The sequence below is a fragment of the Sus scrofa genome, chromosome 10, assembly GCF_054392235.1.
Source record: "Sus scrofa isolate SSC_HxYL_T2T_F1_AM1 chromosome 10, Sscrofa_HxYL_maternal_Yorkshire_Landrace_v2.0, whole genome shotgun sequence".
NCBI lineage: Eukaryota > Metazoa > Chordata > Mammalia > Artiodactyla > Suidae > Sus > Sus scrofa.
The window spans coordinates 90303858-90316466 of NC_139392.1; the positions used below are offsets into that span (position 1 = coordinate 90303858).

General features: G+C 44.8%; 1 protein-coding gene across 3 annotated transcripts in view; it reads left to right on the forward strand.

The window, feature by feature from the left end:
- The first annotated feature begins 124 nt into the window (after positions 1 to 124).
- KIN (Kin17 DNA and RNA binding protein) overlaps positions 125 to 12609 on the forward strand; it is a 29684-nt gene continuing 17199 nt past the window's right edge. For 2 of the 3 annotated variants that reach the window (XR_014818357.1, XM_021065000.2), the window contains exons 1-7: positions 125 to 300; positions 3152 to 3246; positions 5063 to 5106; positions 5190 to 5312; positions 6623 to 6804; positions 9737 to 9785; positions 10886 to 10943. Coding sequence is in view for 2 of the 3 variants with exons in the window: in XM_021065000.2 (XP_020920659.1) it covers positions 187 to 300; positions 3152 to 3246; positions 5063 to 5106; positions 5190 to 5312; positions 6623 to 6804; positions 9737 to 9785; positions 10886 to 10943 (665 nt within the window). In the remaining variant the exon portion in view is untranslated. Of the gene's footprint in view, positions 301 to 3151; positions 3247 to 5062; positions 5107 to 5189; positions 5313 to 6622; positions 8576 to 9736; positions 9786 to 10885; positions 10944 to 12609 lie in introns of all 3 variants that reach the window. The other variant, XM_084980986.1, reaches the window with a different exon arrangement.

Genomic DNA, 12609 nt, shown 5'->3' on the forward strand with positions numbered 1-12609 from the left:
CCTTCAGTCTCGCTTTTTCCCGCTGGGCGGAGTGAAGACTCGCGAGCGTTGGGGGCCCAGCATTCCGAGGCTCCACCTCCTTCCGATTCGAGGTGAGTATTTGTCCCGCCCACCCCGCCCCTTCAGCCCTGTTCCGCTTCCGGTCGCCAGGGCACTGGGCCCCCGAAAGTTACCTCTGTGGTCGCGATGGGGAAGTCGGATTTTCTTACCCCGAAGGCCATCGCCAACAGGATCAAATCCAAGGGGCTTCAGAAGCTGCGCTGGTATTGCCAGATGTGCCAGAAGCAGTGCCGGGACGAGGTAAGCGGGCCCGGGGCGGGGGGGGGGCCGGGGGCCCAGCCCCTTCCCCTCCCTGGAGGGATCCCGCTGGAGATCCGGGTCAGGGGCCCTACGCGGGCGGTGCGGGCCTGGGTCTTGTGTTCCTAGTCGTGGGGGCTGCGCAGGGCGAGCCAAGGACTCATCTCAGTAGGGCCAAACTTCTGAGGCCCGAGCGGGGAGCCAGCGGTCCTTGACACCTCCTTCCTCCCCAGTTTTCCCCAACTAGAAATGAAATAAGAAAAGGTTTTTCAGGTATCGTAGAAGCGCCCGCACTCAAGCTGTCATTAGACGCGGGCGTGAACTGTGCCTCTCCCTACGTCCGGATAATAACAATAACAGCCGTCCCTGACTCCACCTGACTCTTAGACGTGATCAGGGTCCATACCTCTTTTCGGGAGCAGAGGAAAAAGGAGAGCTAAGGTCTTGCACACGCTGCTCATCTGACAAGCATTTATGGAGCACCTGCTACATGCCAGGCCGAGGCTGTTGTTGTGGATGAGATGTGACCTCGGGTCAAATCAGAATCGGGCAGCTGAGCTGTGGTCACTTAAAGTCACTTACGTTCTCTCTGTCTGTTTACTTGTCTGTAAAGTGGGAATAAGAGCTGTACCTACTTGTAAGGGTGTTGTGAGGTTTTGGGGTTTTTTAATTTTTAAAATTGGATTATAGTTGATTTACACTGCACAGATCTAACATTTTAAGTGTTTTGCCATATTTTCTTTTCTCTAAATATTTTAAAACAAACTACAAACACCAGAAATACAAAAACAAATTACAAACACCAGGATATTTCACCTCTAAATATTTAAATATGCTCCTCTAAAATATTAGGATATTCTTCTACATAGGCACAACATGTGTCATCACACATAACAAAATTAATAAAAATTTCTTTATATCACCTGATAAACACTCCATGGTCACATTTTCTCAGTTGTTCTCACAAATGCTTTTTTTTTTTTTTTTTGGCCATTTCTTGGGCCGCTTCCGAGGCATATGGAGATTCCCAGGCTAAGGGTCCAATTGGAGCTGTAGCCGCCCGCCTACAACAGAGCCACAGCAACGCAGGATCTGAGCTGCATCTGCAACCTACACCACAGCTCATGGCAACGCCAGATCCTTAACCCACTGAGCGAGTCCAGGGATCAAACCCACAACCTCATGGTTCCTAGTCGGATTCGTTAACCACTGAGCCACGACGGGAATGTCACAAATGCTTTTTAAAACAGTCCCCCCCCACACACAAACCAAGATCCAGTTGAGAGCTGGGTAGGATTATTAGGACATTAAAAAGAAAATAGACTTGTTTTGGTTTTTGTTTTCTTTTTTGGCTGCCCTGCGGCATATGGAGTTCCTGGGCCAGGGATCAGATCCAAGCTGCAGTTTCGACCTAAGCCAAAGCTGCAGTGATGCTGGATCCTTAACCCACTGTGCCAGGCAGGGGATCGAACCTGGGTCCCAGTGTTCCCAAGACGATCCCATCGTGCTACAGTAGGAACTCCAAAAATCGACTGGTTTTTAGAGCAGTTTTAAGTTCACAGCAAAAAGGAGCAGAAGATACAGAGGTTTCCCATATACATACAGCCCCACAGAGGTACAGACTCCCAGGCTATCAACATGGTGCTGCAGAGTGGCACTTTTGTTGCAGTCAATAAAGCTACCCTGGCAGATCATTGGCACCAAAGTCCAGTGTATGAGAGTTCACTCTTGGTGTGGAACATTTTGGAGGTCTGGAGAAACATAAAAGGACTAATGTCCACCATTATAATATCATCCAGAATAGTTTCATTGCCCCCAAACTGGATAGGTTACTGGGACCACTGAGTGGGCTCAGTGATGCGTGGGCTCAGTGATGCCTGGGCTCAGTGGTAAGTGGATCTGGGAGGTGGAGGGTCTAGGGTGCTGTCTCTGGTCCTGACCTGGGTGCCAGTGCATGACGGCAGTGTATGGAGGTGGGGGTGCCAGGAGCAGAGGCACATGGTTCATTTCTCTTCCTAGTGAAGAGTTAGGTTCAGAAGCTAAGTGAAATAGGGGTGCAGCGGAAACAATCCGACTAGGAACCATGAGGTTGCGGGTTCGATCCCCGGCCTTGCTCAGTGGGTTAAGGATCTGGCGCTGCCCATGAGCTGTGGTGCAGGTTGCAGATACAGCTCGGATCTGGCGTGGCTGTGGCTCTGGCGTAGGCCAACAGCAACAGCTCCGATTCGACCCCTAGCCTGGAACCCTCCATATGCCATGGGTGCGGCCCTAAAAGGACAAAAAACAAAAAACAAACAAAAAAAAATTAAGTGAAATAGATACAAAGTCAAAGTTTGTATGTTTTTTTAACGATTATCTGGAGATACAGATTTATTATGATCAAATAAGGCTTAAGTATAATACACAAGAGTGTATTTTGGATAATGAGCTGGTACAAGAAAATGAGTGAAAATAGTTTCCTTAATAGAAATTCACTAATGGCCCATTTTAACTCATTATACTCCTTGAAACGCTTGCATAACACTGAGTCTGAAGTAGGTGCCCAATGGGAATCTGTTAAATTGAGTCAAAAAATGAAATCACTCTTGTGTTACTATGCCCTGTAATGTTTCTTACTAATGTTTGTCTTCTAAAGAACTACTTTTTTTTCTCTTTAATCTTCTGGGATTCTTCTTTGGTTAGCAGGGTTGCAAAACTCAACTTCAGAAAAAAAATTTTTTTAAATAAAGTAGTGTGACTCGATTATTTTTTAATCGTCAAAGAGCAGCTTCTTGGAGTTTAATTAAATAGTGGTACCTAGGGCCCATTTCGATGACCTAAATCAGAATTTAACTACTACCTTTACGTTTTGTAGAATGGCTTTAAGTGTCATTGTATGTCCGAATCGCATCAGAGACAACTGTTGCTGGCTTCTGAAAATCCTCAGCAGTTTATGGATTATTTTTCAGAGTAAGTAACTCAAAGCCATTCTCATCTCATAAGCTTTATTCGGTTGGACATTTAATAGATGCTTAGTATTTTATGTGTTATGTCTGTTTATTCCCTGCGTATTAATGTGTTAGCTGGATTATCTTTGTGCTATTTTTGTCTTCTTTTGATGATTTATCATTGTGCGGAATTGTTATAAAAAAGTATTTCTCACGATTCAGTCTTTCCTTCCTTTCACTTCAAACATACAAAAAACTACCTTTCATTCTAAAACAATAGTGGCTAAGAGCCCAGCTCTGGGGTCAGGCTGCCTAACCACATCCTTCAAATCTGGGCTTCTCCACTCAGGAGCCCTGTGACCTTGGGTGGGTGAACTCCTTAAGCGTCTCTGTGCTTTAGTCTCTTCATTTGTAAGTATTGTATCTTCCAAGTCTTATCTTTCTTTCATGGGGTTTGTGTTTAAATGAGTTACTACTTTAAAAGCGTTTAGAAGAGGACCTAGTACTCAATTACTATTACCTGCAATTATTACTGTTACAATTAACATTTGGTCTCGCCTTTATCCATCTCTTCTCTCCAAAGTGCTAGACCTTTTGGTCTTAGACCCTAAAGACTTTGGCCCTCATTTGTATCCGCCCTCAGCTCTAAGCAGACAAGACTGTCACTTCACAAACATCCAGCGATGCTTTCATGTCTCTGTGGCAGCTGTGAACGGCTCTCTCTCCCTCTTCAGCTGTCAGAGTCCTGCTTGTACTTCAGCAGGTCTATTAAAGAGCCCCCGGCTCACCTCCGTCTCCTGTTCCTGTGATGTTTTGTGACATCTCTTTTTCTGTTTGGCTTCTGTTGTCGTGGTTCTGCTAGATTGCGACCTCGGTCAGGATTTTTTTTTTTTTTTTTTTTTTTGTCTTTTTGCTATTTCTTGGGCCGCTCCCGCGGCACATGGAGGTTCCCAGGCTAGGGGTCAAGTCGGAGCTGTTGCTGCTGACCTACGCCAGAGCCACAGCAACTCGGGATCCGAGCCATGTCTGCGACCTATACCACAGCTCACGGCAACGCCAGATTGTTAACCCAGTGAGCAAGGCCAGGGATCGAACCCGCACCCTCATGGTTCCTAGTCGGATTCGTTAACCACTGCACCACAACGGGAACTCCAAGGATTTACGTCTTTCTTATCCCCTGTGTTTATCTGGGATTCAACAGTGTTTGCACTCAGAGGGACACATGAAGTGCCAGCCTCCCGTGGAAAGGGCAGTTTCTTTATCATCGATAAAGCAGGTTAACAGGCACAGGAACTTCACGAAGAACCCTCTCCAAAGAGGTGTGGTCACTTTTGCCCAGTCTGCTTCACTCCAAACTGACTTTAAACTTTAATTCTTTTTTTTTTTTTTTTTTTTTTTGTCTTTTTGCCTTTTCTAGGGCCACTCCTGTGGCACGTGGAGGTTCCCAGGCTAGGGGTCTAATCGGAGCTGTAGCTGGCAACCTACACCAGAGCCACAGCAACGCAGGATCCGAGCCGCGTCTGCAACCTACACCACAGGTCACAGCAATGCCGGATCTTCAACCCACTGAGCTAGGCCAGGGATCGAACCCGCAACCTCATGGTTCCTAGTCAGATTCATTAACCACTGAGCCATGACGGGAACTCCCTAAACTTTAAATCTTGAAAGCTGACATCTTTTGCTGTTCTTGCCTTGTTCAGTTTTTAAAGGTGCATATTAGACATTGCCATAGATATTTCATATATCATTTGCACATCCAAGCTGTTGGATAGCTTGCATTTCAGGAAAGTCATGCTCTTTGTTGAAATTACTAATGCTTTCCTGCCTTTCTTTATTAGGGAATTCCGAAATGACTTTCTAGAACTTCTCAGGAGACGCTTTGGTAAGCCTCTTAAGTCTTGGGCACGTGATGCATTTGTAATCTAAACATCCTCGCCGGGTCCACAGCGTCCTGTTTGTTCTTAGGCACCAAGAGGGTTCACAACAACATCGTCTACAACGAGTACATCAGCCACCGAGAGCACATCCACATGAACGCCACGCAGTGGGAGACGCTGACGGATTTCACCAAGTGGCTGGGCAGAGAAGGTGGGCACGAGACGTTGTTTGGACAGTGTTACGCGGCCGCGTTGCAGGAGGGAGAGCGTTGTGTATTCTGTGTACGTGTGTGGAAAACAAGAGGAGCAGGGCAGTTAGAAACCGGTGGATTGATCTTCGGATTGCTTTTGTGCCCTCCAGTCGTCTGAGCGCATCTCAGGTGGTTCTGTGGACGGTGTGAGGATTTCCCACTGAAGCTTCTGCCCGTGGGTTAGGGCTCGGTGCCTGTCCTCCTCCAGTTCCCCCCACATTCATTTCACCTTGGGAAACTTTTGTTACCCCTTCTCAAGGTGATTTCTTTTTAAAATTTCTAGCATTTCATCAGTATTAACTTGTTAACAAATATTTTAAAAATAATTTGAGAATTACAGAAAGTTACAAAAATATGCAAAAAGCATTCTCACACACACATCACCTATATTCCCCTAATGTTCACATCTTGCAAAGTGCTGATCAAAACCAGGAAATCAACACTGATAAAATACTGTGAACTCAACTACCTTATTCAAATTCTACCAGTTTTTCAACAAATGCTTAAGGTGATTTTTTTTAACACGTGCTGCTTCTTTCGCCATTTCTACTAGGATGAAAAGTTTGGGAAAGGAGAAAGCAATTTTGTACCAATGTATTACTTATTCAGTGTGTTTCTTTATTCCATTTTTGGGGGGAAGATTTCTGCTTAGTGGAATATCATGTACTCGGTGGATGTTAAATCCTTAGACACAGTTTAATCATTACTAAGCAGGGTAAGACTTCTTTTTCCCCTTGTTTAAATATGTTGCCTCAGTAGTTGCCACAGAGGTAATGAACCCAACTAGTATCCATGAGGCTCAGAGGTAATGAACCCAACTAGTATCCATGAGGACACGGTTCAATCCCTGGCCTCGCTCAATGGGTTAAGGATCTGGCATTGCTGTGAGCTGTGGTGCAGGCCACAGACACAGCTTGGATCCCGTGTGGCTGTGGCTGTGGTGTAGGCCGGCAGCTGCAGCTGCAGTTCAACCCCTAGCCTGGGAACTTCCATATGCTGTGGGTGCAGCCCTGAAAAGCAAAATAAAATAATGTTGCCTCAACCTAGCAAGTTAAAAAATCAATATCATTTTTTTTGTTTAAAGAGGTAAAATATTCCAATTAAATTTCACTAACTAAATATGGAAAATTCACGTGTTGTATGAATTTATTTGAACGTGTTTGAATGAGTGTTTTTGAAGGAATGGGTAAATAACTAGAGACAGAACGCATGTATATTTATTTCCAGCTTTGCTTTCACATGGATTTATGCCGTCTGTTTCTTTTTTCAGGCTTGTGCAAAGTGGATGAGACACCAAAAGGCTGGTATATTCAGTACATAGATAGGGACCCGGAAACAATCCGCCGGCAACTGGAACTAGAGAAAAAGAAGAAGCAGGACTTGGACGATGAAGAAAAAACTGCCAAATTTATTCAAGAACAAGTGAGACGAGGTCTGGAAGGGAAGGAGCAGGTGGGCATCGTCCAGAGAGGCGGTGGACAAAGGTCTGACCCCACCCTCCCAGTCTTATCTAGTCACAGAGTCTTGTAATCCTCAGCTTCCTCGCCTCCAAAGCAGAGTCAGTCCCTACAGGCAAAACATGAACAGAGTGTGTCCCCGGAGTGTCACGGAGGCCGAGCGGGCCGAGAGCCCGTGTGTGGGGACAGGAGTGCCAGCACTTGCTCCAGCCTCGCCGGGCTGCAGGGTGTGTGAAGGCAGACGCAGCCCCTGGGCTGAGGAGTCTCCAGGAGCTAATGGTAAAACGGGGCAGAGAAAGCAGGATAAAGCGGTCAAAGATCCCCGCCCTCGGGAGCTTACATACCAAGAGTTGAGAGTGAGCAAGAAAACGCAGCCTCGTGTGTATGTGAAACGACTAGCCATGTAGAATTTTAAAAAACGTTTTATTGTGGTGTGACATACATGTAGTCAAGTGTATGACATGTATTAATCTTTATTTTTTATTTTTATTTTTTTTTTGTCTTTTTTGCCTTTTCTAGAGACTCTCCCTTGGCCTATGGAGGTTCCCACGCTAGGGGCCGAATTGGAGCTGTAGCCACCGACCTATGCCAGAGCCACAGCAATGCAGGATCCGAGCCGCGTCTGCAACCTACACCACAGCTCACGGCAACGCCAGATCCTTAACCCACTGAGCGAGGCCAGGGATCGAACCCGCAACCTCATGGTTCCCAGTCGGATTTGTTAACCACTGCGCCATGACGGGAACTGCGACATGTATTAATCTTAAGTGCACAGCTCGATGGACGTTATATAAGTGTGTGTCTTTAGGTGGGCGGATGGATACATAGGTCGATAGACAGCGTGTGGCCACCACCCAGACCGAGACAGCATTTCCAGTGTCCCGCAAGGTCCCTCATTCCCAGTCAATATCCCTTATCCCCGGAGAAGGAGCCTCTGTTCTGACCTACTTTTGATTGCTGGTTAGTTGAGTCTGTCCTTGAACTTCGAAGGAATGGGATCGTGTAGGATGCCCTCTTTGTGTCTGGCCTCAGCTCAGCATAACAGCCGGTGTGTGTAGTTTGTCTGTCAATGTTTCACGCTCTCTGTCTTTTTTTTTTTTTTTGGATTGATATGTAGTATTTTGTGTTATGAATGTAGCACAATTTATTTACCCATCCTTCGGTTGAGAAAGGTGGCTTGTTTTCTGTTTCTGGCCATTGCGCACACCGCCACTCTGATCATTGCATGCACATCTCGTGTGAGCCATTTAGCACAGACAGTGTGATGCAGGAAGCAGCAGGCGGGGAGAATTAGGACATGGGTGAGAATCACTTGGTTGGTCAGCTTTTATACCACGTTCGTTGAATTTCGTGATGAGTGAGAGTGTGAGTGTGTAAGCGTTAATGGTGTCTCATACATTAACTTGGGTATCGTCACACAATCTAAGGAGATTTCTACTTTAAACTAAGAGCAATGCTTAAACTGTTGTAAATGCGAAATTTAAACTCCCATTTAAGACTGAAAGCTTTTTATTTTTGAAATTCTCTCACTTTAAAAAAATTTAAGGAGTTCCTGTTGTGGCGCTGCGGAAAGGAATCCAGCTCGTATCCGTCAGGATGCGGGTTCCATCCCTGGCCCTGCTCAGTCGCTGGGGGACCTGGTGTTGCTGTGAGCTGTGGTGTAGGCTGCAGATGCAGCTTGGATCCCAAGTTGCTGTGGCTGTGGCATAGGCCGGCAGCTGTAGCTCCAATTCAACCCCTAGCCTGGGAACTTCCATATGCTGAAGGTATGGCTCTAAAAAGCCACACACACACACACACACACACACACACACACACACACACACACAAAATTAAACCTTTACTTTCAATAGAGAAAAAATTGTAACTGCTCTATTGTGGAAATTACAAAGGATCACATCTTCTTACATGTAGGAAAGTGGTTTACTTTTTGGAGTAAGGTTACTATTTTGTAACACTTTAGCTTAACCTTGCTAAACCTTCAAGCAAATTTATACTTTTCAGGTATAAGTAGTACCTTCACTAGAAGAGGCAAGGGAGCATTCTGTTGATCAGTGCTTCCTCATTCTACACTTAAATATATCTTTCTTTTTTTTTTTTTTTTTTTTTTATGGCTTTTTAGGGCCGCACTTTCAGCATATGGAAGTTCCCAGGCTAGGGGTCCAATTGGAGCTACAACTGCTGGCCTACACCACAGCTCACAGCGACGCCAGATCCCTGACCCACTGAGCAAGGCTAGGAATCAAACCTGTGTCCCCATGGATACTAGTTGGGTTCCCTAACCGTTGAGCCATGATGGGAACTCCTAGTTAGTCTTAGATTCTTGATCATTACACTAAATCATTCCACAATAGAGAAAGGTTTTGCTTTTTAAAGTAACCCTGTAGCTAAGATGCCTAAAATGTATTGCTTTAGGAGTTCCCATCGTGGCTCAGTGGTTAACGAATGGTTCCTAGTTGGCTAGGAACCATGAGGTTGCAAGTTCTATCCCTGCCCTTGCTCAGGTTAACGATCTGGCGTTGCCGTGAGCTGTGGTGTAGGTCGCAGACACAGCTCAGATCCCGAGTTGTTGTGGCTGTGGTGTAGGCCAGCGGCTACAGCTCTAATTTGACCCCTAACCTGGGAACCTCCACGTGCCGCCGGAGCAGCCCAAGAAATGGCAAAAAGACAAAAATAAAATAAAATATTGCTTTATATTGTTGTTTCCTGCTTATATTGTAGTAGAAATACAAATGTAGGTAAACTTCTGCACTTTGGTCTAGAAAAGCTACTCCCCCAGCCCCCATAGACTAGTTCTTTATTGGAGAATATTTGCAACACATATAATTTTAATCTTAACCATTTTAGGTAACAAGTCATAATTTGGGTTATTGAATGTTGTTAGTAAATGCATTGTGAACCTTCAAACTTTTTTTTTTTTTTTTAAGGAGGCCCCTATTTTTACGGAGTTAAGCAGAGAAAATGAAGAAGAAAAAGGTAGTTTTACTTTTCTTTCTTCCTTTTTTAATATGGATGCTTTTGTATTGGCTCTGCCAAAAACTAGCCATATGTTTGGGAGCAAGACGTGTTATCTGTCTGGATTGCACGGTTTTCATCAGTAGGATGTAAAGGTGATAATGAAGTTGATGGAATGCCTTCAGCAACAAGTAACCAGACTGAGTAAAATTAGCTTAAATAATAAGCAAATACCTTGTCATACCAGGAATCCCAGAGGTAGGGTAGTTCCAGATGCTGTGCCATCAGCAGCTGGACACAAGGTGGCTGCCAGCACTCCAGCCATCGTATGTAGACCCAGCATGGTACAGAGGATTACAGGGAGCATCTCTCTCATCTGAGCAAGGAAACCTTTCCTAGAAGACTTCTTCCAACCAGCAGTCTTCCTTATCAATGTCATTGGCCGGACTGCATCACGTTTTCACCTCAAAAATAGTCACTGAGAAAGGGAATGGAATGATTTTGATTGGCTTAGACCAAAGAGCCTTGCTAATCAACTCCCACTGGTCCCACCTCCTAGTCCCATCACCTTGGTCATAAGTTTTCAACATGTGGATTTGGGCTTTGGAGTAGATAAGCAATGAGGTCCTGTTGTATAAGCACGGGAACTATATCCAGTCACTTGTGATGGAACGTGATGGAAGATACTATGGCAAAAAGACTGCATGTGTATGTATAACTCAGTCACTTTGCTGTACAGCAGAAATTGGTGGAATATTGTACGTCAACTATAATTTAAAAATTTAAAAAATAGAAAACATTTGAGAGGGGACATAAGCCTTCAGACCGTAGCATCCTCCAAGCCATGTGTGAAGGGTATGGACGGCTAAACAGAACTGGACTTCTGTTGCCCAGGGGAGCGGGAGCAGTGGGGTGGGGAGGCAGGCAAGGCCAATCCTTCCCAGCTCGTAAGCTTTGGTCCAGTATAATTTACAGGAGTTAATGATCTCTGGGTAGGAGCATTCCAGCTCTCATTTATTCAAAATGTCCGTGAATTTCTGTGTGGCTGCACTACAGTATGTATCTAATAAGCTTTATTGTAATTTTCCTGAAATACCTATGGAATACAATTCTTTTTCCAGTGACATTTAATTTGAACAAAGGAGCATGTAGTTCAGCAGCAGCATCTTCCAAATCAAGGTGAGCTATGTGAATAGGCATCTTAGCGCTTGAGAAATTGGGGGAATTATTGATTACTACATTTTATTTATGTCAAAAAATTTTTTTTTCGTAATTTTTGTTTTGTTTTGTTTTTAGGGCCACACTCGTGGCATCTGGAGGTTCCCAGGCTAGGGTTGATTCAGGAGTTATAGCTGCCGCCCTACGCCACAGCCACAACAGTTCTGGATCCTTAACCCACTGAGCGAGACCAGGGATTGAACCTGTGTCCTCATGGAAGCTAGTCAGATTCGTTTCCACTGAGCCGTGACCGGAACTCCAGATTACTATGTTTTAAAAGGCACAATATTATGAATTATTTTTTTCTGGTTGTTATTTTCATCTTTTTTTTTGCATTGTGTTTGATGGTTGATTTTAGGTTTGTTTTGCTGTGTTTTCTTAGGAACTGTTTCTTATTTGCCTCTGCTGAGCTGATTCTGTCTTTTGTGGAAAGGCTCCTTCTGATTAATTCCTTCCCCTGGTAAACATTCTCCTAGCCCACTAGCAAGCCTGTTAGCTGGGCTGTGCACATTTTGTGTTACCTGCTCTGTTACAGTTTTCAGAGACTGGAGTCTGATTTGTTCACCCCTGTCCTTAGCACCTCGTAGAATATAAACTCGCTAGTAGTAATCGCCTTCCCTTCTGGATGGTGTAGGACCAAGCAGGGGTCAACCAGCCTTTTCTGTGAAGGGCCACATAGGAAATATTTTAGGCTTTGTTGGCCGTATGTCTTTGTCCCCACTTAACGCTGCTGTCGGAGTGAGGAAGCAGCCGTGGATGATGTGTAACCGAATGAGCCTGGCTGTGTTACAGTACAGCCTCAAGTATCAAACAGGCAGCAGGCTGGATCTGGCCCTCGGGCTGCAGTTTGTCAAGCCCTGTGTGCCTGCAGTCTGGTATTTGCATCTACTTTACGTGTTCTTTTCTCTGCACTTCTCATGTATTCTTTCACCAAATATCCCTCGCTCTTTGTGATGCGTGATGCATTCAGTTTAGTTGTGGAGGTTAAATTAAAGGGGAAATCAGACAGGTAAATTACCTATACTTCAATTCAATACGATCAATACAATCAGATAGGATGTTCAGCAAGGCACCAGTATCTGTTGGAATTTAGTTTCGAGCTGTGTGATCTTCGCTCTTTGACTTTGTCTTTTACATAGTCAGTAAAATTTAAGCTAACGTTTTTTTTGTTTTGGGGGGCGTTTTTTGTTTAATTTATGGGCTGGTGTTTATTTGCACAATTAGGTAAGTGTCTGGGCGATTGAAGCAAACAAGCAGGCTGCATCGGTGACGTGCGTGCAGCTGCTTCAGGAGGACTTGACGGCGGTCGAAGTATTTCAGGATTAAATAACTTTAGATAGTGTGAAGAAATTGATTAATTGGGTTCTATATATGGCACAATTGAAAAGAACATTCTTTTCGAAATATCGGTATGCTCTGACCTTTGAGACAGGCGGGAGTATATTCTAACACCTGCCGTATGATTTCAGACCCTTATTTCTCTCTATTTTCCTCCCTCGTTTGTTACTCCTAACTGGGGATGAGTGTTAAAAGCTTGGTCCCACAGGCCCCCAAATTGCTGACGCTCGTGTTAGTTGTCCACGGCAACGACCACAAAAAAAGGTGACAAATGACCACTAACAAGGTG